The 26,021-nt window shown below is 35.7% G+C and overlaps 1 protein-coding gene across 13 annotated transcripts in view; it reads right to left on the bottom strand.

Moving 5' to 3' along the window:
- Positions 1-26,021, bottom strand: part of TIAM1 (TIAM Rac1 associated GEF 1) — a 208,951-nt gene that overhangs the window by 115,961 nt on the left and 66,969 nt on the right. For 2 of the 13 annotated variants that reach the window (XM_039368862.1, XM_039368854.1), the window contains exon 1: positions 7,772-8,070. The exons of 6 other annotated variants lie outside the window; for them this stretch is intronic. Coding sequence is in view for 1 of the 7 variants with exons in the window: in XM_039368854.1 (XP_039224788.1) it covers positions 7,772-7,790 (19 nt within the window). In the remaining 6 variants the exon portion in view is untranslated. 5 more of the 13 variants (XM_039368865.1, XM_039368863.1, XM_039368867.1 and 2 more) reach the window with 5 other exon arrangements.

Genomic DNA, 26,021 nt, shown 5'->3' with positions numbered 1-26,021 from the left:
ATTGTGGACTTTTTTGGCACTGGCAAAATGATGGCCATCTTAAAGCATGATGGGACCACTGCCTGCTGCAATGACAGATTGAAAATATCTGTAAGCACACAAGCCAGATCATCAGGACTAAGAATCCGTCCAGGGATATTATCTGGGCCAGCTGCCTTCTGAATGTTAACTTTCCACAGTGTTTTCCGGACAAAGGTGAAATCAAAGTTAAGTACTTGCTCATCAGGATGGGGCACAGCTTTCCTAGCAGGAGTGCTATTTGATGCTTCAGTGTGGAATCCTAAAAATGAAATGATTTCATGTTGCAAGAGAATTCATGAACCATATCTAATAAAGATGGCTCTGGTCCATGACATTATTTCACAATAAATCTCCAAGTTCATTAGGGTCACAAAAATCATTCTAGTACATTTCTTTCTTGAACATTATTAGGTGTGCCTCATATTGCTTCAAACAACCAAGTATGTGCAGTTTCTCAGGGAAGTAAGAGATAATATTATGAAGAACGTCAGAGAAAGCTATGTACATACAGATTTGCAATGTAAAGAAAGAAGAGTGTTGCTCTGCTCAGATATTCAATCTTGTTGTTTGGATTTAGCAACTCAACTTTTGTTCTGGTTTAACATATAACGTAAGATTTGCACAGACCATAATTTGTTCTATTCTGGTGCAATGAAGTTTGTCATGGATCATATTTGGATCCATTTTTTTCACTCATGCTTCAGTCTTCACTTGTTTATTCATTCACTAACAAAGGGAAGGAAAGGGAATACTGAACACTGACATGTACTGAAAAAAAATTATTTCCAATGTTTTAAAATAAAATTGCATGTTTAAGATAGTTGTCAACATTTTGTATCAGCCTTTTATTAAGACACCTCATAAAATCAGTAGCATTCAAGCATTCATGCACTGAAAGCATAAGAGGAAAAAAACAAAAAGTAATCTAAGCAGAGATATGCATGGAGGGAGTTAATGACACAAAATAGTGGGTGGGACTAGACAGTTGACAGCCTGTGAATTTTTTTAACATTCATTATTTACCTGTAAAAAATGTGGGGCCTTGATTGCCCAATCTCACCTGCATTTTGATATCATTTACACCCTACACAGATTAAAGCTAGAAAAGTATGAATCTGCCAACTTCCTGCCCAAGGCTCCTGAAACTGATGGACACCAATACAGAAAATTTGCTTTGATCATGGAAGAAATAACAAATCGAGAAACAATGCTATTTGGAAAGAACATACTTTTTAAGAGTAAATACTGTACACTAAGAATACAACTATGACAGAAATTTTTAAAGTATTTCAAAATGAAATCATGATTGCTTTTAAGGTCAAAACTAACATATACACAGAAGCCTGGTCCAAAGAAGCTTGTTATGTTGATTTCACTTGATCATTTAAATCTATTTTGGAAAGCAACACTTCTAAGATTAATAACAGCTCCGACAATTGAAGATATCATAATGAAACAACCCAAGCAGCACGAGTGCCTTAATAAAGCTAAAGAAAATGTATTTTGTTTGTGTAGCCTTGAGACAAAATGTTGGGCCAGTCTATGAACTTCAACATACAGCCCATCTATTGTTATAATATCTGGGTCAGAAACAAGCAAGAGCTTTAGATACCTGTTGCTCTCCAGATACCTGAGATAATAACTTTTTTTTTTTTCATTTTCAGCCAGTAACACCACATTGGAGAAGACTGGCCTACACCATTCTAACTTAACTCACTTTTATTGCATTTTGATAATGATATCAACTTACAATTCATTTCTTTTGTACAATATACTTTATTGCACAGTCCAAGTAATTTCTTTCATTAAACTTAGCTATCATTTGATTGAACATGATCCAACTATTATTAATAATTAAATTTATATCCTACCCAATTTCCAATGACTCTGAACAGTTAGAAATAAAAACATTGAAAACAAGAAAAAATACAGAAAATGAAGAGTGAAGATAGCAAGGTTGACTAAAAAAAAATAGGAATTAAAAGAAACACGGGTCAAAAACCTTTGCTACTCACATTTCATTACCTCCTAAAGGAAAGAAACTTTAACTTGAAAGGAAACATTTCAAATTAATGTTAAAATTTGTAAAGAAAAAGCTGTCATAATTGCACAAAATGATCTTAAACAGCTGTGCTTTGGAACACTTTCCAAATCTAAATGGGACAGACCCAAGCCCTTCTTATAACTAGAATGCAGCTTTCTCTAGGAAGAATCCTTTTAGATGCCGTGAAAAATATCGTTGGAGCCATCCTGCGGCTGCCTTGCTGACTGGGGATATGCTAAACCTCCTGAAGGCATCAAGGTGCAGAAAGCTAGTATGAATATTGCAGAATCACATTCCCAGTTTTCAAAGGTTCAGTACTCACAGCAGTATCTTGACTGAAACTGGAAACTTGCACAATGTAAGTTTTAAAGGTTACTCAGGTGATAACCTATAATTATACAGGCAAGCAGCTCAGGGAAAAGGAGCATCTTTCATGTGTAATATGAAACTTACTGTCTTCTCTGCCTCTCTGGAAATACGTTTACTCAATCACTCCCTCCCACTGCATCAAATTTCCTTTTTGAAAAAGTCTCACATTTCAGATCTACAGATAAATGATGAAAAGATAGAAAAAAACCGAGAACTTTCTAAGACCTATTTGTATAAAATAAACAGAAAAGGACAGCTTTCAGCTTCTAGCATGGAAGAAGATCAGACATGTGAAAACACAAGGAATACTCTGTAAATAGCATGCCAATTATGACAGCAACCACCCGCATACATTTTCCCCCAATCCTACTTTTTTTTTGCATAGGGCTATAAACACACCCAATAGGAGAATATCTGCTGGTAGCTGCTTACCTCTTTCCTCAGTGGCAGAGACATATTCTCTGCTCTCATTTCAGAAAGCAGCCAATTCTAGCAACAAAAATGAGGAAGCATGAATCTTTCATTCCGTTTCTGGCTCAGAAAGTGGGTGTAACTTGTTAAGTTCCATGCTAAGTGAGAATGGGTCATTTGGGTGTATTTGTAAAGTTTCCTCTCCTCCTCCTCCTCCTCCTTCCTTTTCTTTAGAATAAAAGCTTTTCTTTTTTTCACCCATTTTGTCACATAGAGGAAAGCAGGCTGGGGGTCTCCTTCAGTTCCCTGAAATCTAAATACCTACAAATACTACCTCACAGCAGAGACAAAGAAGCTTAGAAACAACAGCAGCTTTAGACAATCACTGAAGGAACAAAGTGAGCTGAATCAAAGGCCAGGTCAGCCTTCTTAGGCCGCTGATCTCCAGCAGTGCTGGGTTGCCAAAGATGTTGACAGCTATAATGCACAGATATAGAGAGGGACGCCTGGTCCACAAGTGAGAAATGGAACCCGTGCGTCTTTAACACATGGCGAAGCAACAGGTTGATCAGGAAAGTCCATACAAAGAGCAGGCAAAGGCAGTTCCTGACTCAGAACTGGATTAGATATAACAATGTCTCTGCCAACCAACTGTAAGAATAAAGAATGTCTTCCTACCACACCCTTTTCAATTTATGCTCTTTTTAACACTTGGAAGACCATGAGAAATTTACCCATAGAAGCACCTTTTACAAAAGGGAAATTATATAAATCTGATTATTATTTTTTGCCAGAAAATTGAAAAGCTTTTGATGGTCATATAAAATACACTGTATGCCACTTTTACTCAGATATATTGTCTTTCCCACATAGACCTAATATCTGGGACACAGCAACAATTTACCTGTTACTCTATTCATCTGCACAATAAATCTTTAGGCAGAATTTTAAAGGATACATTTTCTTTAAATGTAAAGAAAATACATCCTTTAAAAACCTGTTATGCTTCTCATTAAAGGTAGTCCGTTGGGAAAGACATGGGTCCATTCTGTAACTTCCAAACTTCCTCCCATCTGTTACTGCTGCAACCTAATTTAGACTGTGACACTCCAGTCAACTATTAGATAGTAGAGAGAGCTGCACAAATTATTTGTTTCTAATTTTCAATCATCAGGATTTTAAATGTTACCCTAACTTCTTTTAAATAAACGAAGTTAAATCCCACTGCATCGATGTACATTGTACCAATATACCATCTTGTTTTTAAATTCTACACATTTCCTTTTTAATAGTTGCAGTTTGAATTTAGCTTTTACAGAATGTTTCACTTCTAAAGTCAAAGAATGCCTCCTCCCAAACGTATTGCTGAATTGACAGAGTGTCATTCAGCCGCCCTTTTTAAGATGGCCAATTTCCTTCCAGAGAAAAGGCAACAGATAGAGCTCCATCTGGTTGTTGTGGCCAATTACCACAAGACATTGTTGAACACTCAGATCTTGAACATTCTCTTCTTTTGGAAAGTTTTGGTCAGTGTACAATTACATGGCAGTTTAGAGAAATCAAGTTATATACACTCCCAGGATATGGTGTATGAGATGGGTGTGAAGAAAAGAAAAGAGAAAGAGAAAGAGAAAGGGGAAGGGAAAAGGGAAGGAAATAGAAAAGGAAAGGGGAAAGGAAAAGGAAAAAGAAAAGGAAAAGGAAGATATGAAGCAGCTCAAGCTTCTCCAATTGTTGATCAACTACAATTCCCAGCATTCTTTACTATTACCTGTAGTAATAGTTACCAGCAATAGTCTAGCAAAATCTGCAGGATCACAGGTTCCCCACTCTGACTCAGAGAATAATGTCACGTCATATTTGTAGTCATTAGCAGAATTACATATGGAGAGGCTGAAGCAGCTGTCCATGTGTAATACTGAAGCTCTAAGGCAGTGGTCCCCTACCTTTTGGACACCAGGGACCAGTTCTGTGGGAAAAGGTTTCTCCAAGGACCGGAGGGGGTGTGGTTTTGCATGCTGCCTGCATCCTACAGATGGGGCTTTGCTTGTTTGCCCAGCCCACTTGCTGACCTGCCAGGGACCAGTGCCAGTCCATGGACTGGGGATTGGGGACCTCTGCTCTAAGGTACATTTGCAATTTTTCTACTTTTTTTTTTTGCACTTTTTATTCTTTATTTCTTTATTTTAATTTTTATTGGTTTTTACTATTGTATTTACAATAATTAATAAAAATAAAGAAAAAACAAAATAATGATCAAATTCAATGGTAGGTATTATTAAGCCTTCAAGAAAGTGTCCCACATTCCTGAACATCACTGATTTCTTAGTGCGGATTTAACAGAGTAACTGTATTATTTTACTTTAAAAATCAAGTTGTATCTTGGACATTCTTTAAATGTAAACAGGCAAGGTTTAAATCTTCCATTAATGGATGCACAAGTGTTTCATAAAGGCACAGTTCAGCATCATGTTCAATTTTTAATGAAATATAGTCAAAGCAATTTAACAGTTCTAAAAAATGCCTATTAGAAGTTTGCCTAACTCGTTTTCACAGTACCCTACATCTCTCTCTTTCTAATCATTCTCATGTTCTTAAGAGGTCATAGGTAGAAGTCTTTAATCATCATATTTTTCCCCTCTCATATACATTAGTTGGGGACAGGCTACCACTTGGCCTATCTGATCCATGTGCAAATGGGCAAAGAGACCCGCAATTACTGGGAGGAATACTATCAGCAAAATTAACATCACAATGTGAACCTTACAGAGCTCATGAAGATTTATTCCTTAAGGTAGAAAAAAGGGACACTATTACTATCTTGATATCGTGGCACTGAAGACATTAAAATGGATAAATCTCCACTTAAATTTCTATTACATTTTAAATATATGGAATGTGCAAAATATTCCATTAAAAGAGATAAACCGTAGCAGATACTTTGCCATTCTTATACATGCTTAACCCTGACACTTGAAAAACAACTGTAAACAAAAAGAGTCTTCCAAATATAATATAATAGTACTAATCATACTAAAGGCAGCAAAATCTTATAATGCACATGGATCACAAGGCCACTTCCAATATTTGCAGCAGTGTTCCCAATGCTTCTAAAGGGTACCATGTTGGGAAAGGCTGGTTTAGAAGATTGCACATCTGGAAAGTATTATTAATTATTCAGAAATGAAGATGCTAAAATTGCATGGAGTCAGCATTCTATTCTTAATCAAAAGCAATATCTAGCAGACACAGATATCAAACACAACTAATTATATATGTAAATCTAAAGAGGCATTTTCTTCAACAGCAGTGAGCTAGAAATAAATTACTGATACTTTCTTTTTAAATAGTTTTGCAGAGTTAAAAGACATTAAGTGGTGCACACCATTTTGCTGTCAGCCTCTCTTCATGTGCACTCTGACATAATTTGCAATACTGCATTATTTTATTTAATTGCTACATGTTTATACAGGCATTACATTTATGTTCTGCTCAAGATATCTACACACATTTTCTTTCATTTGAATTATTTTAATAACTTAGAAAACAAAGAAAATGGAAAATTTCAACTTAGAGAATAAAATATACACAACAATTAAATAGATGCATGGAGAAATACAAGTCACTGACTTGAGTCAATAATAGGCAATAAGCAGAATTTGATCTTATTTAGCAAGGATCCTAAAATTTCTTATGCAGAAAATCACTTTTTCTTTAGTCATGCATTTCAACTATTTAGTCTTCCTCTCTAGTAATAATCAGCTGTAAATGAAGTAGACATGCTTACAATTCAGCCTGACTGAAAGAGGTGACTCATGGAGATGACATATTACAGTCTAAGCATATTCCAAAATCACAAATGGTGCATACCAGTTCAGGAAAATTCTCAGCGTCTGACTGACACCTTAGCCAATAGCCCTTGAAGGCACAACAGTGGCTTGTCAACTCACGCCCACTACATTTTGAAAACAGGCATTTCCAGACTTTGGATCACCCTCTTAACTAACCTGTTAAGTTGAGAAAGTCCAAAAGAAACATTCACATTGTTTTAAAATGAAGAGGCAGAATATTTTACCTGCTGAAATACATTTTTGATAGAAATGCACATTTCACATTTTTGCAATCTTCTCTCCCAACCAACCAACGGCTATCCTACTTCAGATTTCATGATGGACACATTTGGCTAAGAGACATTAGTCTCAAAACAATATACTCCTCAATATACTGCTTCCAATAACAGATCTGTAATTTGGAATTTTATTTTCAGGGAGACTTTAGAGACAGCAATGCAGTCCATTCAAAACTCTATTCTTCAATTGCTTAAAAGCAGCAGTAAGAGAGAAAGCCATTCCCACTCCCTTCCATTAATCCTTAGTCTTTAAGCAGCAACAACAGGTTTGAGAAAATTTTCTGGGAAACCCTGGAATAGCTCTTATCCTGGCTATTCCTACCTCTATGCAGCTTGACTGTCACACTGCCACTACACTCCCCCCCCCCCGCCGCTTGAAAGCAACAAAACTAGTTCTCACCATCATAACTTGCCCTTGGTCACGGGCTTATCATTCTGTGTGTGTGTTGCTCACAACTGCGGAGCGCCACATCTACAACTTGTAGTTCAGCCCCAGGAGAATTTAAAGTCTAACCCTCTGCACTTCTAAATATTGAGGATAAATTAAACAAGTAATGAACATTGTTATGGGACAGGTGGATCACAATTTTAATCAATTCTTCCTCATTTTCTCCATTGAAACAGCAAATAAGTTCTCTTTCTGCCCATTTTTAAAAGTTTCAGTGCCACTTTTTTTACACTCTTCTTTCATGCTGGGAGGTTCCTCCACTCACTTCCCATAAAACCAACCACATCCTATTCTCCCAGTTTCATACCACTGATTGAAAATGAAATAATATTCTCCTTTATGTACATACCAAACTCCACACATTGCATTCAAATGAAGCATTATTGGTTTTCATGCAGATCTCTTCTTATCCAAATTTACGTCAGCAAAATTGAAGAAAATCCTTTTAACCTCCCATAAAACAGGCGGCAACATGCTCTTCAAAATTAGGCAACTATCCTAGATTTTGGAACTATTTCTCTGGAGCAAAAACAGGAAGGCTTATTTAACAGGTATGCAACCCATGCCATGCTGAAGAAAGCAGTATCACTGCTGGATAGGCAGGCTGAAAAACAGAGTGGGATTATGACATCTACTTGTAGTAGATACAAATGAAACAGAGCACTGGGAAGATGCACTGCTGAACCCTAATAAACATCAATGAGTTGCCACACCCTGAAGCACCTGTTAATTAATGTCTGCATCATGAGTTAACCCATTGTAGAAAAAGCCCTGTAAGAGGCACAGTCGTTTTATGAGAAACTTGCAGTACATCCGAAATAATTTCTCTCAGTTAACAATTATTTTTTTTCTTTAATGATTTAACCACACAATATAAAATCATATTATAAAAGGAGGAAAAACAAAGAGTTTTCAAAAACAGTCACTGCTTTAGAGCTGATGGGGGAATATTCTCAAGTGTTATGACTTATTTGTGTGCCCTTTTAAGTCAATTGCTGGCCCTTGGCAATTATCTGGATGAATACCTACAGTTTTCTTGGCATGATTCCAGAAGTGGTTTGCCATTGCCTCCTTCCTAAGGCTGAGAGAAAGTGACTGGCCCAAGGTCACCCAAATGGCTTTGTGCACAGAGCAGGACTAGAACTCACCGTCTCTCAGTTTCTAGCCCGATGCTTTAATCACTACATCAAACTGGCTCTATTAGCTGAAATTATACCATAACTGATGGTATAATTTTTTTTAATACAACTGGAAACTTGGAAAAGTAAAGAGATAGCAGGGTCATGACTGTTTTTCAGAATCCAAGTCGACAAGCAGAAAGAATTTTCCCCTTACCTTCACAGACATTAAAGATGCCCCAACCTTCAAAATAAGCAGGAATAGTTTTGCTCAATTTGTTGTGTAGAATTCACTGTCTCTCCACTGCAGTATAAGCTTCTAAACTGTTATCTAATATTATAAAACTCATGCAATCTGTCACCAAAACACATATTGCTTCTGGAATTATACAATATTGGATTCAAATTTCCAGCAGTTTTAGACCTGCAACAAAATACTGCAGTATGTCCCCAAAACCAAGCAGGATTGAGGAGCGGAGAAGCTAAGACTCCAACCTACCTGAAATAATCTTTATAATTGGAAGCTGACAGGTTGCAAAGAGATATCTGCAAAGAGGGGGAAAGGTAGGAAAAAAAGATGAAATATAAAAGAGGCTAGAGGAAAAAAGAGCATAAAAATGCTATATTCTACTATCTTGAAAACTTGCCCACCGTTTTACATAATCTCTTGTTTCTAATATATCAGAATGTGGAGACCTTAGAATGATAACTAAAGGAAAGTGAGGAGAATAGATAATGGAAACAGAAGAAATAATTATTTTACAGGAACAATGCAAACACAGTTCTTCATTCAAATTGGAGTTGGGTTCATTCCCTGCCTTACAAAAGAGAAAAATCTACCATGAAACAGGAAAGAAAACTTGGCTTCTTATATTAACCAGAGGGGTGCACAATTCTAAGAAAGAGAAAACCAATGGATTGCAGAACTATAAAACTCCCATTGAAGTCCTGAGAGATGTGCTATGTGATTCAATACTGGTTTTCTCAATTCCACCTTTTTTTAATGACCTAGGTGAAAAGGCAAAATACTTATTAAATTTGTAGATGTCACAATGTTGGATATGGTATAATAAATACCATAAAAGACAGAAATTAAATTCAGAATAAAATTGTGCATGTTTCTTCTTTATGCTTAAACTGTTCATGCTAGGAACTTTTGAAATGAATTTATTTGCTGCTGTGTTTTTAAAAGATGCCATATGTACCCTGTAGATATAATGGAATCAATACAAACTGCCTTAGTTCCTCCATACTCATAATTTCCTGCCAGCACAGTAATTATTATAATCTAGCTGGACAACAGCAGCCTCCACAACCAAAAGAAAAACTTGGTAAGTTAAAAAAACAAGATAAATTCAGGAGTGAAAATTGAGAAATATCTGGCTTGAAAACATTGCTTGTGAAAATGAAGCCTATGAAGAGAGATTGAAAGAACTGCGAATGGTTTACCACCAGAAAAGATTGAGAGGGGATATGATGGGGATTCTTGAAATACCTGAAGCAGTGTCACACAGAAAATGGTCTTGGCGTATTTGTCATAATTCCAGAGCACAGGACAAATGAATTAAAGCTATGGGAAGACAGATTCTAGCTGGCGGGGGCGGGGGGATCACTAACAATAAGAGCAACTCAACAATGAAACTATTAATCTGGCAATGAATTGGGCTGCTTTTCATTAGATGTGTTCAAGTGGAAGCTAGGTAATTTCTCAGAGATCCTTTAATTGGTATTTCTGCGCTGAACAGGACTGGGAATTTATAGCCTAAATTGCGGCTTCTAAATCTACGATCCAAAGATGTGGCCCTCCAAAGGTTAGCTACCTCAGTTTTCTACTTTCTTGCCTGAAAACCTGATACAGCAAAACCAACTGGGACACAAATATCAACCACAAAAGCTGCTGCTATTGTTTTCTTTTTCTATTTTGTTTTGTATTTATAAAACTTCATTCCTAAAGACAGGAACTGATGTCCTTAACACAGCTATAACACTTTTGAGCATTTAATAATTGTAACACTAGGAGAGGGAGAAAAAGAAAGTTCAGGCACAAATCCCCTGTTCAGAATCATCCCAGGGTATAGAATATGCCCAACTTGTCTGTGTTAAGTGGTCTTCAGCCCAAATCTAGGGCTCATTTGGATGTCAAAGCCTTGTGCCCCATTAGTTCATACCGAGCTGTAATGCCTCTTTAGATGTTAAAAAACAAATATTCAAAGAATGCAAATCTTCCCTTCCCTTTCTCAAGTTTGTTGCACCCAAATCAGGCTAAACTAAAATTTTAATTTCTTCATTTTTTTTCTCCTCAGAAGAGTGATGTAATTTAGAGATTAGACCAGGGGTGTCAAACTCAATTTCATTGAGGGCCACATCAGCATTGGGGTTGCCCTTGGGGAGGCAGGGAGGGCCAGGTGGGTGCAGCCTACTGGGTGGGCGTGTTTGGAGTGGGTGTGGCCTACTGGGTGGGCATGGCCAGCTCTACATCGTTCATGTCAAGGGTGCCTGTGGGGGCCTGGGCAGGAGTGGGACAGATCTGGGGGTCTCTGGCAGAAAGGGGTGGGACTGGGACAAGCGCCAAGGCATGGTCCATTTCTTCATTCCTCACAAAGGATGACACCTTCCCAGCATGCACCCAGGAGGCGGGGACGACACAGCAGGGGCTGGTTCCTTGCTGTTTCTAGACGGCCTTGTGGAGCTAAGACTGAATGTGTTTCAGCATAGATGGCCACCACAAAATTGTACATTGGCTCCCAGGTGGCCTGGGCCAGGACCAAGGCAGCGGGGGCCGTTCCCTCACTGTTTCCAGGATGGCTTCGCGGGCCACATGAAACCACTTTGTAGGCCGCATCTGGCCCCCAGGCCTTGTGTTTAACATGTCTGGGTTAGACGAACTTTGAAAATTACCTAATGGGTAAAATCAAGAATAGCTATCAGTTATTTTTGCCAATCCATTTTAAGGTGGGCATTTCCTAATAATGCACATTTCTTTTAACGTCATTACCACTGTTCCCCTTAATACACAGTAATTATGGCAATACTGGGCCCCTATTTTGAAATTATGTCAAAAATAATTCCATACATCTAGAGCTGTCAGCAACTCCTTGAAGAAGCCGTTTTTAAAGATTTTGCCATCATGTGCTCCATGCATATCCATACACACCTTAAATTACCATTTCCCCTTTGAATACAGATCATTGCACAACCCTCAAAATATATATTAAAGTAATATTTCAAGCATGTGACTATCATCCATTCTGCTTCCTCATATGACCTCCCATTTTAGATATTTCAAACTTATAGATATGTGAAAGAATGGATGGATTATATCTAAAATTCGGCAATTGCTGTGCCACTATTTTTGATCCACAGGTAAGATAAGGAGGGATACATTAAATTAAGGGACTGCTGCTATGGATCATGAGTCTGTATACAGATGAGTCTCTATTTTCAGGATTGCTCATTAAATATGTTCATTACAAGAACAGTAGGAGTAGAAACTCCTAATTGTTAGTTGGAATGTCAGATTATTATTATTTTTTCATCTTTTAATCTACTATTTCCTAAAAAATGAAATAAATTGTTTCAGAAACACTTTAAAAGCTCCAGGAACATTAATCACTATAATCAAGTCTCTCTTTTAAATCTTTTGCTGAAGAAATATTTTCAGGTGTTGACAGCAAAATTTCTGACTCTTAAGATCATTTCTCTTTGAATACAATCAGTTGGTTCTTGACTGCCTCAATTCACAATAAAGACATTGGGGATACATTGGTCCTCATTAACGAAAATGGAATAATTAGCTGTAATCTAAACAATGTTGTTAGACAATCTATTAAAGGGAGGTTTTGTCCTGTTTTCTTGTTCCCTTTTACTTAATCTTGGTTATTTGTAGTAGACTTCAAGTTGGATGTCTAGAAAACAACTGTACTGTAGTTTAATCCATATATACAGATCAGTTAAGTGGTTAAGTAAATATAATAACACCAAAAAAAGGAAACTAATCCATCCCATTCCAAACTCAATGTTTGGGATTTGTAAAATATATATTTTTTTAAAGTCAGATTCCCATTCACTACTTTTTTACATATTTCTTTTTAATTTGTCAACTAAAAACTCTATTGAGAATCACTCAGCTGTGGCTTTTAAAATGATAAAAAAGAACCCTACTGTGTGCATTCAGTTCCTTGGCAACAAGTAAATGGAATCTCAGGATCGTGGCAAAAACCCAGCAGTGGCACATCTGCCTTTTGCTATTTAATCATTATAATGAGCATAATTTGTCACATATTAATCCAGTTTTGTCATGAAAAGTATTTTTGATATAATGAAAAATGAAGTTGTTTGAGAGAGTTTTCTTGCCTTCAGACATAGAAGGGGTTTTTTTTGTTTCTTCATAACTATGATCTTGTCTAAGGAAAGCAATCCTAATCTTGGTTATGAATGTTGGTGTTAAATCAGATCCAATCACTGCAGGGTCATCCATGTGGGAAGATACTTTGGGAACCTGAACTGGTATTGAGTACCTGAATGCTTGAATAGTTGCTAGGGCTTCATCAGCAAAACTGGGAGAGCAAGAAGTTTCCTTGAATCAATTCAGTGCTAGCTGTTAATACATTTTTGCACACAATTCGTTGTAATTACATTATCATACACAGTACTTTCAAAGTTTAATAGCTCAAAAGTCAGAAGAACCAAAAATATCACCAATAGTTCATATTTTCAGTCATCATTCTCTTCTTTATAAAATGTATTGAAAGTATCCCATTTTACTCATTGCTTACTATCTGGAAATAATCCTGATATACTTCTATCTAGGGTTATTCCAGATGTTCCCAGGGGCTACTAATCTGTTCATATCCTTTGCACCATGGAATAAACCATCCTATTAGAATAAAGAGACAGGATTTCTTTCTAAGAGAGGAACTGGGAATCCCATTCTGTTTTAGAAATTAAGCAGCAATACAGATCAAAGACCTGCCATCAGAAATGCAGATAAAGATATGGAAATATATTCTAATGAAAGAGGACTAGCTCCATAATGATGATTAATGAGATACATTCTGTTCATATTAAAGATTTGCAATTCTAGGCCTAGAACACAAACATTAAATTGTCATCATTTGATGATTTTATTTCAAACAAGGTAAATGACTTTTGGTTCATGGTACATGTAATTCATGCACTGCAACCAGTATTATATAGCTATGAATATCAGGACCAGCCCTACAATTAGGCAGAATGGGGCAGCTGCCGGAGGCAGAAGATATTAAGAAGCAGGAAGAGGCTAATGTTGGAGGACAGAGCAAAATATGTTTTGCAGCCTTCCTGTTCCCCTAAGCTATTCTCTTAACACACATAATGTGGAAGATATTTGTCTCTGATAGATGGGATCTAAAAAAAGTACCATGTAGTCTTTTGCCTCAGGAAATATAATGTTAAGTCAGCCTAGATAAATGCAAAAACCTTTTGATTTGCATTCCTCACAAGCTTTCAGGTGTGATACTGCTTTAGGAATCAAAAATAAACAGTCCTTTGAGTCTAATGAGACTTCTTGTTCTGATTTTAGCATGGTACTCTCACAACCCTGAGGAGGTTCATGTGAACACCTGAACACCTCAAGTTCAGAAAATATAGAATGAACAGCTCTGATTTTTCTTTTAGAAGCCAGTCCTGATCCAGATCATCACTGGCTCTTGAAGAAGGTAATTTGGGGTGGGGGTGTTTTCTGGTGATTTATTTGAGGTGAAGAGGGTTTTGCTAAAGAAAGGTAGAATGATTTTTTTTCCTACTAACTTATTATCTTAATCCAGAACAGGCCAATGCCACACTGAATTTTAGAAAACTCTGAGGTGCATGGTACCCAATAACATGCCACATAGTTTGATTTTATTTCCTGGATAAAGAGCAGTACGCTACACTGAAGTGCTCTGGAATACAAAAACAATTTTTTACAGTACAGATCCACTGCAGTACACCCATGAAACCATTGCTTCTTGAGCTGCACAGGCTGCCAATCAACTTTTTGAAAGGGCAGTCATACAAATCTAATGAATTGGATGAGTAAAAACAAACAGACAAATAAATTTAGCGGGTTTTAACCTTGTAACTGTTTCTGAAGGTCTTTGCTCTCCTTTGGCCTTTTTCCTATTCTTAAGGCATTTATTTCTATCCACTTGACCAAAAAGTTGGGACTCCAACATTTCTGCCTGGATTCAGAAGCCAACTGCCTGCAGCCTGATTATTATCAAGTTCTACCAGTAGCTCAGGGAATTCCTGTCTCCCATTTACAATAGCAACCTCTTGTATTCCCTGAAGACAATCTTTCAAATACCAATCAAGAAATATGGCAAGAACAGGCTACATCAGGGGCACCTGAAAAAAACTCTCTTTGTGTTCAAAAATCAACTAAGATATGCAGAAATGCTCTTATCAGATTCATAACCATATAATTAGACATATACTGTAAGTAATTTAAATCTAAACTCCATATGTGACTTGAATTTATTATGAATATAGGACTTTATTTTATCAGCTCCTGGCCAATTTATAATGAATTGTTAAACCTGAATGAGAAAATAGTGACGTTTATAAGGAATGTGTGGGATAGGCTTGCCAATAGTATCAATAGACAAGATACACAAATAAATTTAGGTATATTTATTCAGAAACATGACTTGCATTCAATACAGTTTATTTCCTGGTATGTTTAAGACCAGAGCCTGAATAAAAACAGAACTTTCAGGTGTGCTTGGATGCATGCTTCAGATGAAGGAATTCATGGGGAAAGTGATGAAAATGAATTACAGTGTCATAACACAAATTCTGCCCCTTATGTACTTCTGTGCAACTTCACAACTCAAGTATGAAAGGTTGGATCTAGACCTAAGACAGCACAATGCATGTTTCATTATTTTGGCATGACTCTAGTCATGCCAAATTACCACAAATGCCATTAGCTTCAGATTATTCTTTTTCATTGTAAAGTCTTGCCTCTCCAATTAAAAGTTGCACTGAAAGAAATGTATAGAGGAAGGTGCATATTCAAATCACAACAGATGAATGGTGTAACAATTATCTACTCTATGAAACATTGGTTGAAGCATAAAAGTTTATTATAAAATGGATTGATCTGAAAATGGTATCAGATATTCTCTGAGATGTTCTATTTAACATTTATTTTATAAATAGTTATCTCTGAATTGCAATATATCTTAAGATATTAGGATTGAGAATCAAATCACTAAATATGCAGGGGGGGGCTATAACAAGGGTTTCCAATCAGCCAGTGGAGTATGACTGTGCTGAAACTCAGATACAAGTAGCTGGGTGGGGGGGAAGACAAGGCCTAAAATGCCTCCCCTTCACAATTAGAAGGGCTAATTTATTTGTTTCACGCATGAGAGAATACATTCTTCTCTTTCAAAATGTACTTTATTTTTCTCATTAACTGCTCCTGACTACCAACTTCGTCTCACTGATTAGAGAATTATGAATACTTGGGTTGCAGAGGCATGGCCAAGAGGTGTTTTCCCTTTGTTTCCCAGGGTGGTATACTAAGGAATTCAAGATTTTCAATGTAAATTTAATCTGCTACAAAGAAATCACCCAATTCTTTATTTGCTGAGAAAACTGGGACAAATGCAGATTGTTTTAAAGCTTAACTCCTACCTATTTCAGAAGAAGAAATCAGCTTTATGTCAAGCGATGATATAAAGTCCAAATAAATAAATAAAAGCAAACATCTGCAAAAATGGCAGTTACCCATATGCCTTAAGAATTATTAAAACTTTTATATGAAATCCTTTTTACATAGATAGTATTTTATGTGTAGTCCTGAAGAGTATGATGCCAGGACTTGAAGAATATATTACTCATGCTGGGCACAACCACAGAGATAAATATGTATGGACAATCTGTTTGCCAGAGGCATCCTCCCAAGGTATTGGTTCACTTCTTGTAGCCCTCACCCAAATTACCATAATTTAATTTCATATTGGGTTTTGGCAGCAAATCACTACACTGAGTGTTAAGGGCAAATTGCTCGGAAGCAGTTTAGTAGTTAAAAAGATTAAAGACTGAAGTTAGAAAAAAGTTGACAAATAAAAAATACTGAGGACAGTATCATTAAATCTCTGAATAAGAAATACTGAACATTTGATTAGTTTATTTTTAAGTATTGTTTTTTCTTCTTTTCAAATGCTCTCATTGATTATTGTAAGAGTATTGAGCCAGTTTATTTAATTTTAAATGTATATAGTGTTTAGATCCTTTAGCCATAAATAAAAATTATTATAACATTATTAATATTACTATTATTAAAAAGCAGCTTTTTAAAAAAACTTTGGAACAGGTTTACATACAAACATATGTTGTTTTATTAAAGTTTGCACTTCTACTTCTGGAAGGTCAATGCTAGAAGCAGAATATTTATTGTATTATTGCATATATTTAATTGATGAACAATCAGCAGCTGGCTCTGTTGTTCACTCCAGCTCTTTTGGCCCTCCTGTTTTATTTTGGCTCCATCTAGTTTTGAGTATAATCCTCAGGAAGCCACCCAAGAGCAAATGTATCCCTTAATCCAGGAAAAGTTACTCACCTTATGGCTGCCTGCCCAGCTTCACGAAGCTGGAGGAACAGTCTTAGAAGAAACACAGAACATATTGAATGGAAATTATGGGAAAAGACAGATGTTAATAGGCAAGAAGAAAATGTTATCTTTCAAATTGCTGGAGAAACCTTCTTATAAACTGGAACAGAGCCCCAAATATTCCCTATTATCTTGAAGATTTATCATGGGAAACCATGTGCCTTTGTTGGAGTTCCTATGTACCCAGTGGTCAAATAATTCAGTAAATTACTTTCTTCAAGTTTCCCATCTACAAAAATGTTGAAGAAAAAGCATCCTCTTCCTTAGAATAATGCACATTGGCTGGAATAAAAACCTTGTGCTCCTCTTTTACTAGAACAAACTAAAATTATCCTTTATTGTCAGCAGATACAGTTAACACTTCAGCGTTGAAATTCTTCCAAGGAATAGCTACAGATCTCTGCATTCCCCATCTCTTACTTTATTCTCCAATCCCACAGATCTCTCTGCAGAGAAGAAGCAGGCAAACAACATTCAGTATCTATTATTCCCCAGGTGGTCACAAATAAGCAGGGATTGCAGTTGGTCCTTGAAACATTGTTCAGGTATGCTTTACAACAGCAAAAAAAGCAGGCATTTAAACCAACCACATTCTCACATTGGGAAAAGGGGGAGCGAATGACTCAAAGTTACAAGTTTAAGTATGCAAAGAATGCTGCCCTTAGTGACCTGAACAAATTGCCTCTAAATCAAGAGCCAGCTCTGTCATGTCTACACAGCACACCAGCATGAAGTAATTATCAAATTAAATGAGCAAGTTCTTAATATGTACATTTCAAATTTTATAGGGAATCCAAGACTCTGGAGAGACAACAGCCCCCATAATATATTGCCCTTATTAATTGCTTGTGCAACTTATCTCACAGCTCATGATAGTTCAAAGGTTGCAGGAGCTCAGAGCATGAGGTAATTCCTAAGAGTACATGTACAATTCTCCTCACAAGCTTGCTCTAAGTTAACACCATCTAGAGATAAACATGGTTTCATGCAAAGCTACAACCTAGGTTGTAACTAAAGAGCTCTTTAATTGCTTTTCCACTTAAAAATATTCATATTCAATTCCACTTCTAGCGTCCTCTTTTTATTTCTCTAACATTTCCAGTACAAGCAAGTCATATTATTTTCCACATCAGAACATTTAGACTGGAACAGAAAAATGGATTGTCATTACTGATATCTGAGTAAAAACAATAAAAAGTCCTTGTAGATATTTGTAATTTTAAAACTTTTTTAATTTTATGGAATTTGCTAAGATACTTAGTCCCATTTTAGCAAAGTGGCTTTGCGGTAGTTTGAATCTTTTGCTTCTCAGCCATTCCTCAGGGAGATCTGTGCATGTGCGGGCAAGCATGTCCCCATTATTGTGCACATTCATGCGGTTGTATATTTTCTTTTTTAGACATTTAAAAAAAAAAAATAGCTGAGATCTAAAGTTCTCTCCTCTTGTTAGCTCCAAGGGTTCCCTTTGTTTCCCTTCCCAACCACTCCACTCCCTCTTGTACTTTCCATCCTTTCCTCTAACTCAATGTAATAGTAATACATTGAATTCATAAAATATTTGAATATTTGAAGTGACCTGAAACCACTGAGGAAATGTTCAGACAGTTCTTTCAAGATAATTTTTAATTATAAGTAAAACTCTAGGAAGATGTGCACTGCTGAAAAACCGCTTTATTTCTTTAAGTATGCTAATGCATTCAAATATAATTTAAGAGTAAATTTGGTAGAATAGGAAGCACATATCTGTACCTTAGTACAAAAAAAAAATAAATATAAAGCAGATATAGTGTTTCTGTGCATATTGGTATCCCTGTGTTATGAAATAACTTGGGCATTTCTGAGCCCTAGTACAAATCTAACCGATATGTCTAAATATGTATCAAACTTTAATTCAAATGAACAAAGAAAACCTTTCTGGGCAAAAGAATTCTATATTGACACAGCAGAATAATATTCACAAGAGATTAAAAATGCCTGACTGAAAACAATGTATGACCAACAAACTGCCTTCAGAACAAAGAAGCAAAAATCAAACAATTATATTCCCCAACTTCAAGCATTTCAGAAGTATAGCAACCAGAACTCAGGTTCTCAGGCACTATCTTATGAAAGACATCTTGTGAAATAACAGATTGTCTGTAATTACCACTGAAAGGTAATAATTTAGGCTGTGCAAATCCTTCAAAATGGCTGCTTTGGAACATGCAGGAGTGCCTACAGTGTACCTTTTTGTTTTTTTTTAAATCATTAAAGCAACCCTATTTTTTTCAAGCAGGTGCAATTACTTTGAAAAATTGTTCCAACTGTCTCCATGTTACCCTGCTTTCAATAATTTAATTAAGAATGATATTAAAATAAAAGTAATACAGGAACCTTATAAAAAATACAAAAAATATTTAAAAATGTGGAAGAAAGGGGGGAAAAATTCCTCCCAAAAGGAAATGGTTAAGAAGAAGAAACTTCATCCTCAGCAAGTATATTCAATATAAAGTAATTTATCATTGTCTCTTAACATATAACCATATATATCTTCAATCCATATCCCACCCCATTTTCTATTAACTTATCTCTAAATCTTCACTTCTCTTTATTAATCAAGAAAGGTCCAGTAAAAACTAACAGAAATATGTAACAATATAAATATATAATCCTCCTTTCCATTTAGTCCTAATCCCTTTCATCCTTCTCTTTAATAATCAAAATCTAATCCCAATTAACAATTAAACATTGTAAAAAAATTTAAATGATTAAATGGATATTATCCTGTTGTAAAAGAAGCGGCTATGGACACAGACACATTCAAAGATAGCCAAGAACATCCACACAAGTTTGGAAAAAATTACACATGCTAATTGATTTAAAAAGAGCTGCATCCCATGTTCTCCTACATATTCCAAAGCACTTTTTTGAAGGACTTGCACAGCTCTAACTTTTAACCATGCTAAATGGGAATTCTGGAAGTTATGATCTAACATATCAGGATGCTTCTAGACTGGAGAGGACTAGTGTAGTCTATATAAATATATAAAAATATAAAAATTATATAAAAAAGATTTCTTGGTAACAAATCAATTCCCGTTTTTATTATAAATGTCATAAAGATAGAGTAGTCTGTACTTCAAAAGGAGACTTGCCATTGTATTCCAGCTGATGAAGAATAATTCTTTGAATGTGCATTGTCCTTTATCAATATCTCAGTATTAAGCTATACATTTATGTATTTGTGTCTGTTTATCACAGAAAAGAAACTACCCAAGGCTTCCAATTTACTTTCCAACACTATTGACATTCCCAGCAGATCTGGAGACTGCTAATACCTCACATCTTTCTCTCAACTTGATTTTGTTTTCATTTTGTTACAAATAAAACCTTTTTATTCAACCAATATTTCAAGAACAATATGACTCAACTGCCATCGTTCAATACACATGCTATGTAGCATGACACAGATTTTATATATCATACTATCTTGTTACAGAGATATAAAAATGTGTCTGGGTGAATTAAATTAATTGTCAGCACCTGCCCAGAGCCAGCTTGGTCTAGTGGTTAAGGCACCAGGCTAGAAAGTAAGAGACATTGAGTTCAAATCCTGCCTTAGCAATGGAAGCCAGATGGGTGCTCTCTGCCAGTCAGTTTCTCTCAGCCCAACTCATCTCACAGGATTGTTGTGGAGAAAATAGGAGAAGAATGGTGGGTTGGATGTGTTTGCTGCCTTATTTGTAAACTAAATAAATAAACTCAATGCATAATCAGCTTTTTTATTTTATTTTATTTTATTTATTTTATTTTATTCTATCTATCAAATGTCTATTCCACTCATCTCACCTGTGTGACTCTGGATGCTTGGTTAGTTTGTTTGCTTACTTGATTTATATAGCCACCATCTCAAATAGATGGTTCTGGGAAGTTAACAGTGGATAAAAACCAGATAAAAATAACACAACAAAATAAAGAATAACATATACAGCAGCCAAAATAAAAATCAACCAACACAATCAACATATTTATGATATGGGCTCACCCACAGATCCAGGGCTCAAGGTTCAGTAACAAAACTAGGTGTTTAAAGAAGGATCAATCGCAAGAGAAGTATTTTGCAGTATGCAAAAAATGGATAGATTTTATACAACATAAGTTGGATATAAAAAAATATTATTTAGTTTTTTAATAACTTATATTTAGTATTTAAAATTTAAAATATTTTATAGACTTTACTTTCTTTTTATTTTTACTTTTTACTTTTATTATACTTTCTTTTATCTTTTTCTTCTTTATTCTTTTTCCTTTTAAGTATTTTTCTTTTGGTATTTATGTTTTTCTATATATATATTATTTTTAATTATTTTATAATTTGTTTAATTAATGTATTTAGATTTATTCATGGTTTATATCTTTTTAAAGATTTTTTGAAGAAATTTTAATTAAGCCTATATTCAGCTCTGGGAAGGTCGGGGGAGGGAATGGGAGGGTTGGGGAGGTTTGGGGAAGGGTTGTTTTGTTTTTGTAAAATTTTAAAAAAATTTCAATAAAAATGTATTTATAAAAAAAACAACACTATAGGTGTTTAAGGCCTTGCAGAAAGCTACTGTATTCATATAAATAGCACACGTTGCATTGGAACATATATTTCATATGCACCCTCTCAGACGCATCTCAACAGCCATTTCCAACAGATTGTAGGCAATCAACCAGTCCTCTGTGGAAGGTAATTTTACATACTACATGGCTCTGTCATTCATATATATATACTTCTATATGGAAGTGTCTGTAAGAGATGTAGGTACTTCAATTTGTTGTTCTCTATAATAGTGAATTTGGGAAATTCTCACAATTAGTAGAAGTGAGCAACATTACATGTTACTTACGGCCTAATCTTTTGTATACTTGTTCCAAAATCAGTAAAATAAAAGATTGCAACTTCAACTATCTATCTTGGTATTTTTCAATCTGGTGCCTCCAAATATGTTCAGGCTATCATTCCAATAGTACCCAGCCCACATGGCTTTTAGCACTAAGCTGAGCAAGAATGTCTTCTTATGCCCTCTGTTACTGCACCTAGTATCCTTACTTGCATCTGCCTCTAGAACTCCATCCCAATTTTTATACATTATTTTTGGAGGGAGGAAAGCACATACAGTAAATGTTCAGCATTGCACCTTAGCAACCAGTCTGAATATCCGTGCTGTTTAATGTATTCACCAGATAAATTGATAGCACTGGTTATTAGCACATTATATCAATGTAAGATTACTATTTTTTTACCTGGCTATAATTCTCTATAAACAAGGACAGGTAATCTTTCAAATAATGAGACAATTCCCGGCAATGTATTTCTTTCATTTAATTAGCAGAAACAAAAATGTCTGAATTACAACTTTTAAAAATTACATTTTAATATTATATAAAATGTTTCAGAAAACTAATGATTTATGTGCTAATATCCTAGATGCAGAAGATTTAAAAAACAGAAAGGGCGACATCATGCACAAAGTATTTCATTCATTTAAGACTTTTTGAGAGCCAGATCATTTATTGTATGATAAATAAGCAAACTGAAATAAGATACCCAGGGAGCTGATGTCATTTAATGGCCTGCCATTCATTCCCATTTGCTTTCAGTGATAGTACAGGATTTTCCCATTAGAAAGAACAACTAATTTCTCCAGCAGCAAGAGAATAGGAGCTGAAGGAAATTTATGTTATCTAATATGGCACTGCAGATCCTGACCTTTTGTTTCATTTTGTTTAATTTTTCCATCATCAACCCTCAAGGAAACAGAATCAAGTGCTGGTGGTAGAGAAGTAAATAGGCAAGATTTTGCAGGAAGTCCAAGTTGTTGCTGTTGTTAGTTGCGAAGTCGTGTCCAACCCATCACGACCCCATGGACAATGTTCATCCAGGCCTTCCTGTCCTCTACCATCTTCTGGAGTCCATTTAAGCTCACACCTACTGCTTCAGTGACTCCATCCAGCCACCTCATTCTCTGTCGTCCCTTTCTTCTATTGCCCTCAATCTGTCCCAGCATTAGGCCCTTCTCCACTGAGTCCTTCCTTCTCATTAGATGGTCAGAGTACTTAATCAGAATCAAATACAGGTAGTCCTCGACTTACGACAATTGAGCCCAAAATTTCTGTGGCTAAATGAGACATTTGTTAAGTGAGTTTTATCCAATTTAAGACCTTTCTTGCCCTAGTTGTTAAGCGAACCATTGCAATTGTTAAGTTAGTAACCCAGTTGTTAAGTGAATCTGACTTCCCCATTGACTTTGCTTGTCAAAAGGTTGCAAAAGGTGATCACATGACCTCAGGAAGCATCATAAATATGAGTCTGTTGCCAAGCATTTGCATCACATGATCATGGGAATGCTGCAGCGGTCGTAATTGTGAAAAATTGTCATAATTCATTTTTTTCAATGCCATTGTAACTTTGAACTCTGAACAGTCACTAAATGAACTGTTGTAAGTCGAGGACTACCTGTGCAGTTCTGATCCCAAACTGTGAATACAACTATTTACTCATATGAAAGAAAGCTTCAGTTTTCAGATAGGACACTAAGAAAACCTGTTCTTTGCTTCTGCAACTGTGGTGCTCCAGTTTTGTTTCCGTCAGCAAAAAGGGCCAATGACATACAGTATAACATTAGATAGTCTTGCAACAACACAATACAGGCTTACATAAAAAGCAATCTCAATAGCAAGTCTCTTGAAGCACAAAATCAGTATTTTCCAATCTTGGGAAGTTTAAGATGTGTAGACTAACTCCCAGAATTCCCCAGCCAGCATACTGGCACTAAATAAACGAGAAACTTGCCTTTAAAGATTCCCTGGTTGCAGTCTTGATAAGCAAAGTGAGGACTACCTCCAACATCCCTTCCAATTCTGTAATTGTGTTCTGTTATTAATCAACTGTGGCGCAAAGGAATCACAATGAATCTAACTTTGTGACCCTCGTCACCTGCCAATTTATCTGACTGCTTTACAAGCATAGATTTTTGTATCAGTTGCCTCATGTCTTACAAACTCTTGTTTATCACTGATCTACAATGCAGATGGTATTGCCCTGCATTTTTTGTTTCAGGGCAATACCATCTGCTACCATATTAACTGTACTTACCAAGTTTGTAGCCAAATAAACTATTCTGTGTCCTATTTATTTTAACAGTGAAATTTTCTATTCCCCAGTCTTTCATCTATTGATTTCCCCCCCCCCCTTGATGTACTGAGTCTTTTCTTCTCTCTAGTTTTAAAACTGAAGAGAGTTTTACTTGCTTCAGGGTTTGCATATCACAGGTTGCCAACGCTATGCAAAAGTTAATGAATATCTGGGACAAATCTAAAAACTAGTTTTCACATTTGGTACATTATATTTGTCCCTGAAACATTTTTATTCAATTTTTTATGAAAAAATGGAAATGCTTGAGAAACTCCGGCTCCCTAGTCATTTGGGTTTAAATCTGATTTAAACTGGCCTAATCCACCTCTGAGTCAGGTATCAAAGATCTACACATCTTTCTTTAGTTCTACCAACCATACCCCATTACTGCAATCTATTAAAACTATAAAGATAGACCTCAATTTACAACCACAATTAGGACCAGAACTTCTGTTACTGAGTGAGGTAATCATTTAGTAAGTTGTACACAATTTTATGACCTATTTTACCACAGTTGTTAAGTGAATCCAGTTTCCTACACTAACTTTGCTTGTTGGAAGCTAGTTGAGAAGGTTGCAAATGGCAATCAGTTGACAAAGCAACCATCATACACATATTCTTGTTGCCAAGTGCCTGAATTTTGATCACATGCTCACAGGGATTCTGCAATGATCATAAGTGTGAAGACCAATCTTAAATCACTTTTTTCAGCACCACTGTAACTTTGAACAGTTGCTAAGCAAATGGTTGTAAGTCAAGGACTACTTGTATTTACATAAAGTGCTTGAGCAACCCCATTCTCAGCCATTCCACAAGCATATTTTTTGACTCATGTACCTTTTACGTCATAAAACCTGTAAAATATTCTTTGTCTAGCCCTGAGGATAACTTTTGCACCTGCCTGTTTATAGTTACTTAATCCCTAATTGCACCATCCCATTTCTCAGAATAATATTCAAACTACTAAGAATTCATAACTGTATAAAAAGGAGAAAAGGGAAACAGATTTTTGTTTTCTATAGGTTTTGATATAAAGTCAATTTTTATAACCCCCTATTGGCCAATGAGCACATTGATTAACAAAGCTAATAAGGGTTTATTAATGAATACAGTGGATTTCAAGAACTATTTCCAATTATGAAATATTGTTAGCTGGATTAAGAAATAAGTGCTATGAATTGCAAACACCATACATACAGAATGTATTATCTAAACTTAGCACTTTCACATCAGTTATATTTTCCCAAGATACTGCCAATTATAACGATTCTGTTTCACTGAGGGGCTTCATTGAGAAATGACTCCATCCCACAAATTCACCTGTGTTTTCTGAACCTACAGCTGACCAAAATACAAAGATTATTGCAAATTTTCCATTTTCTGTTTTTGATTTGATAAATTACTACCTAAAATAGTAATAAACAAGGCAAAGTTCAGCTAATTTTTCTAAGAAAAACATCATAATAACGCTTTTGTGCCCTTCTTCTACTTTTGAAATATTATTTTTAACAATAATCACTTTTGTAATATCTTTTCTTGGTTTTTCTCTTCATTTTCTCATCCCAATTTTCTCCATATATTTTTATTTATTTTTTTGTTAAAAAAAATAGTTTTATTTCTATTATTGAAAGAAACATCACTTTCCTCATAATTAAATAGCTATCAATTATTTATCTGGAAG

This window comes from Crotalus tigris, unplaced genomic scaffold (genome assembly GCF_016545835.1).
Source record: "Crotalus tigris isolate CLP2741 ecotype Arizona unplaced genomic scaffold, ASM1654583v1 scf7180000020943.996319, whole genome shotgun sequence".
In the NCBI taxonomy this organism is placed as follows: Eukaryota; Metazoa; Chordata; class Lepidosauria; order Squamata; family Viperidae; genus Crotalus; species Crotalus tigris.
This window is presented reverse-complemented; position numbering and strand designations above follow the sequence as displayed.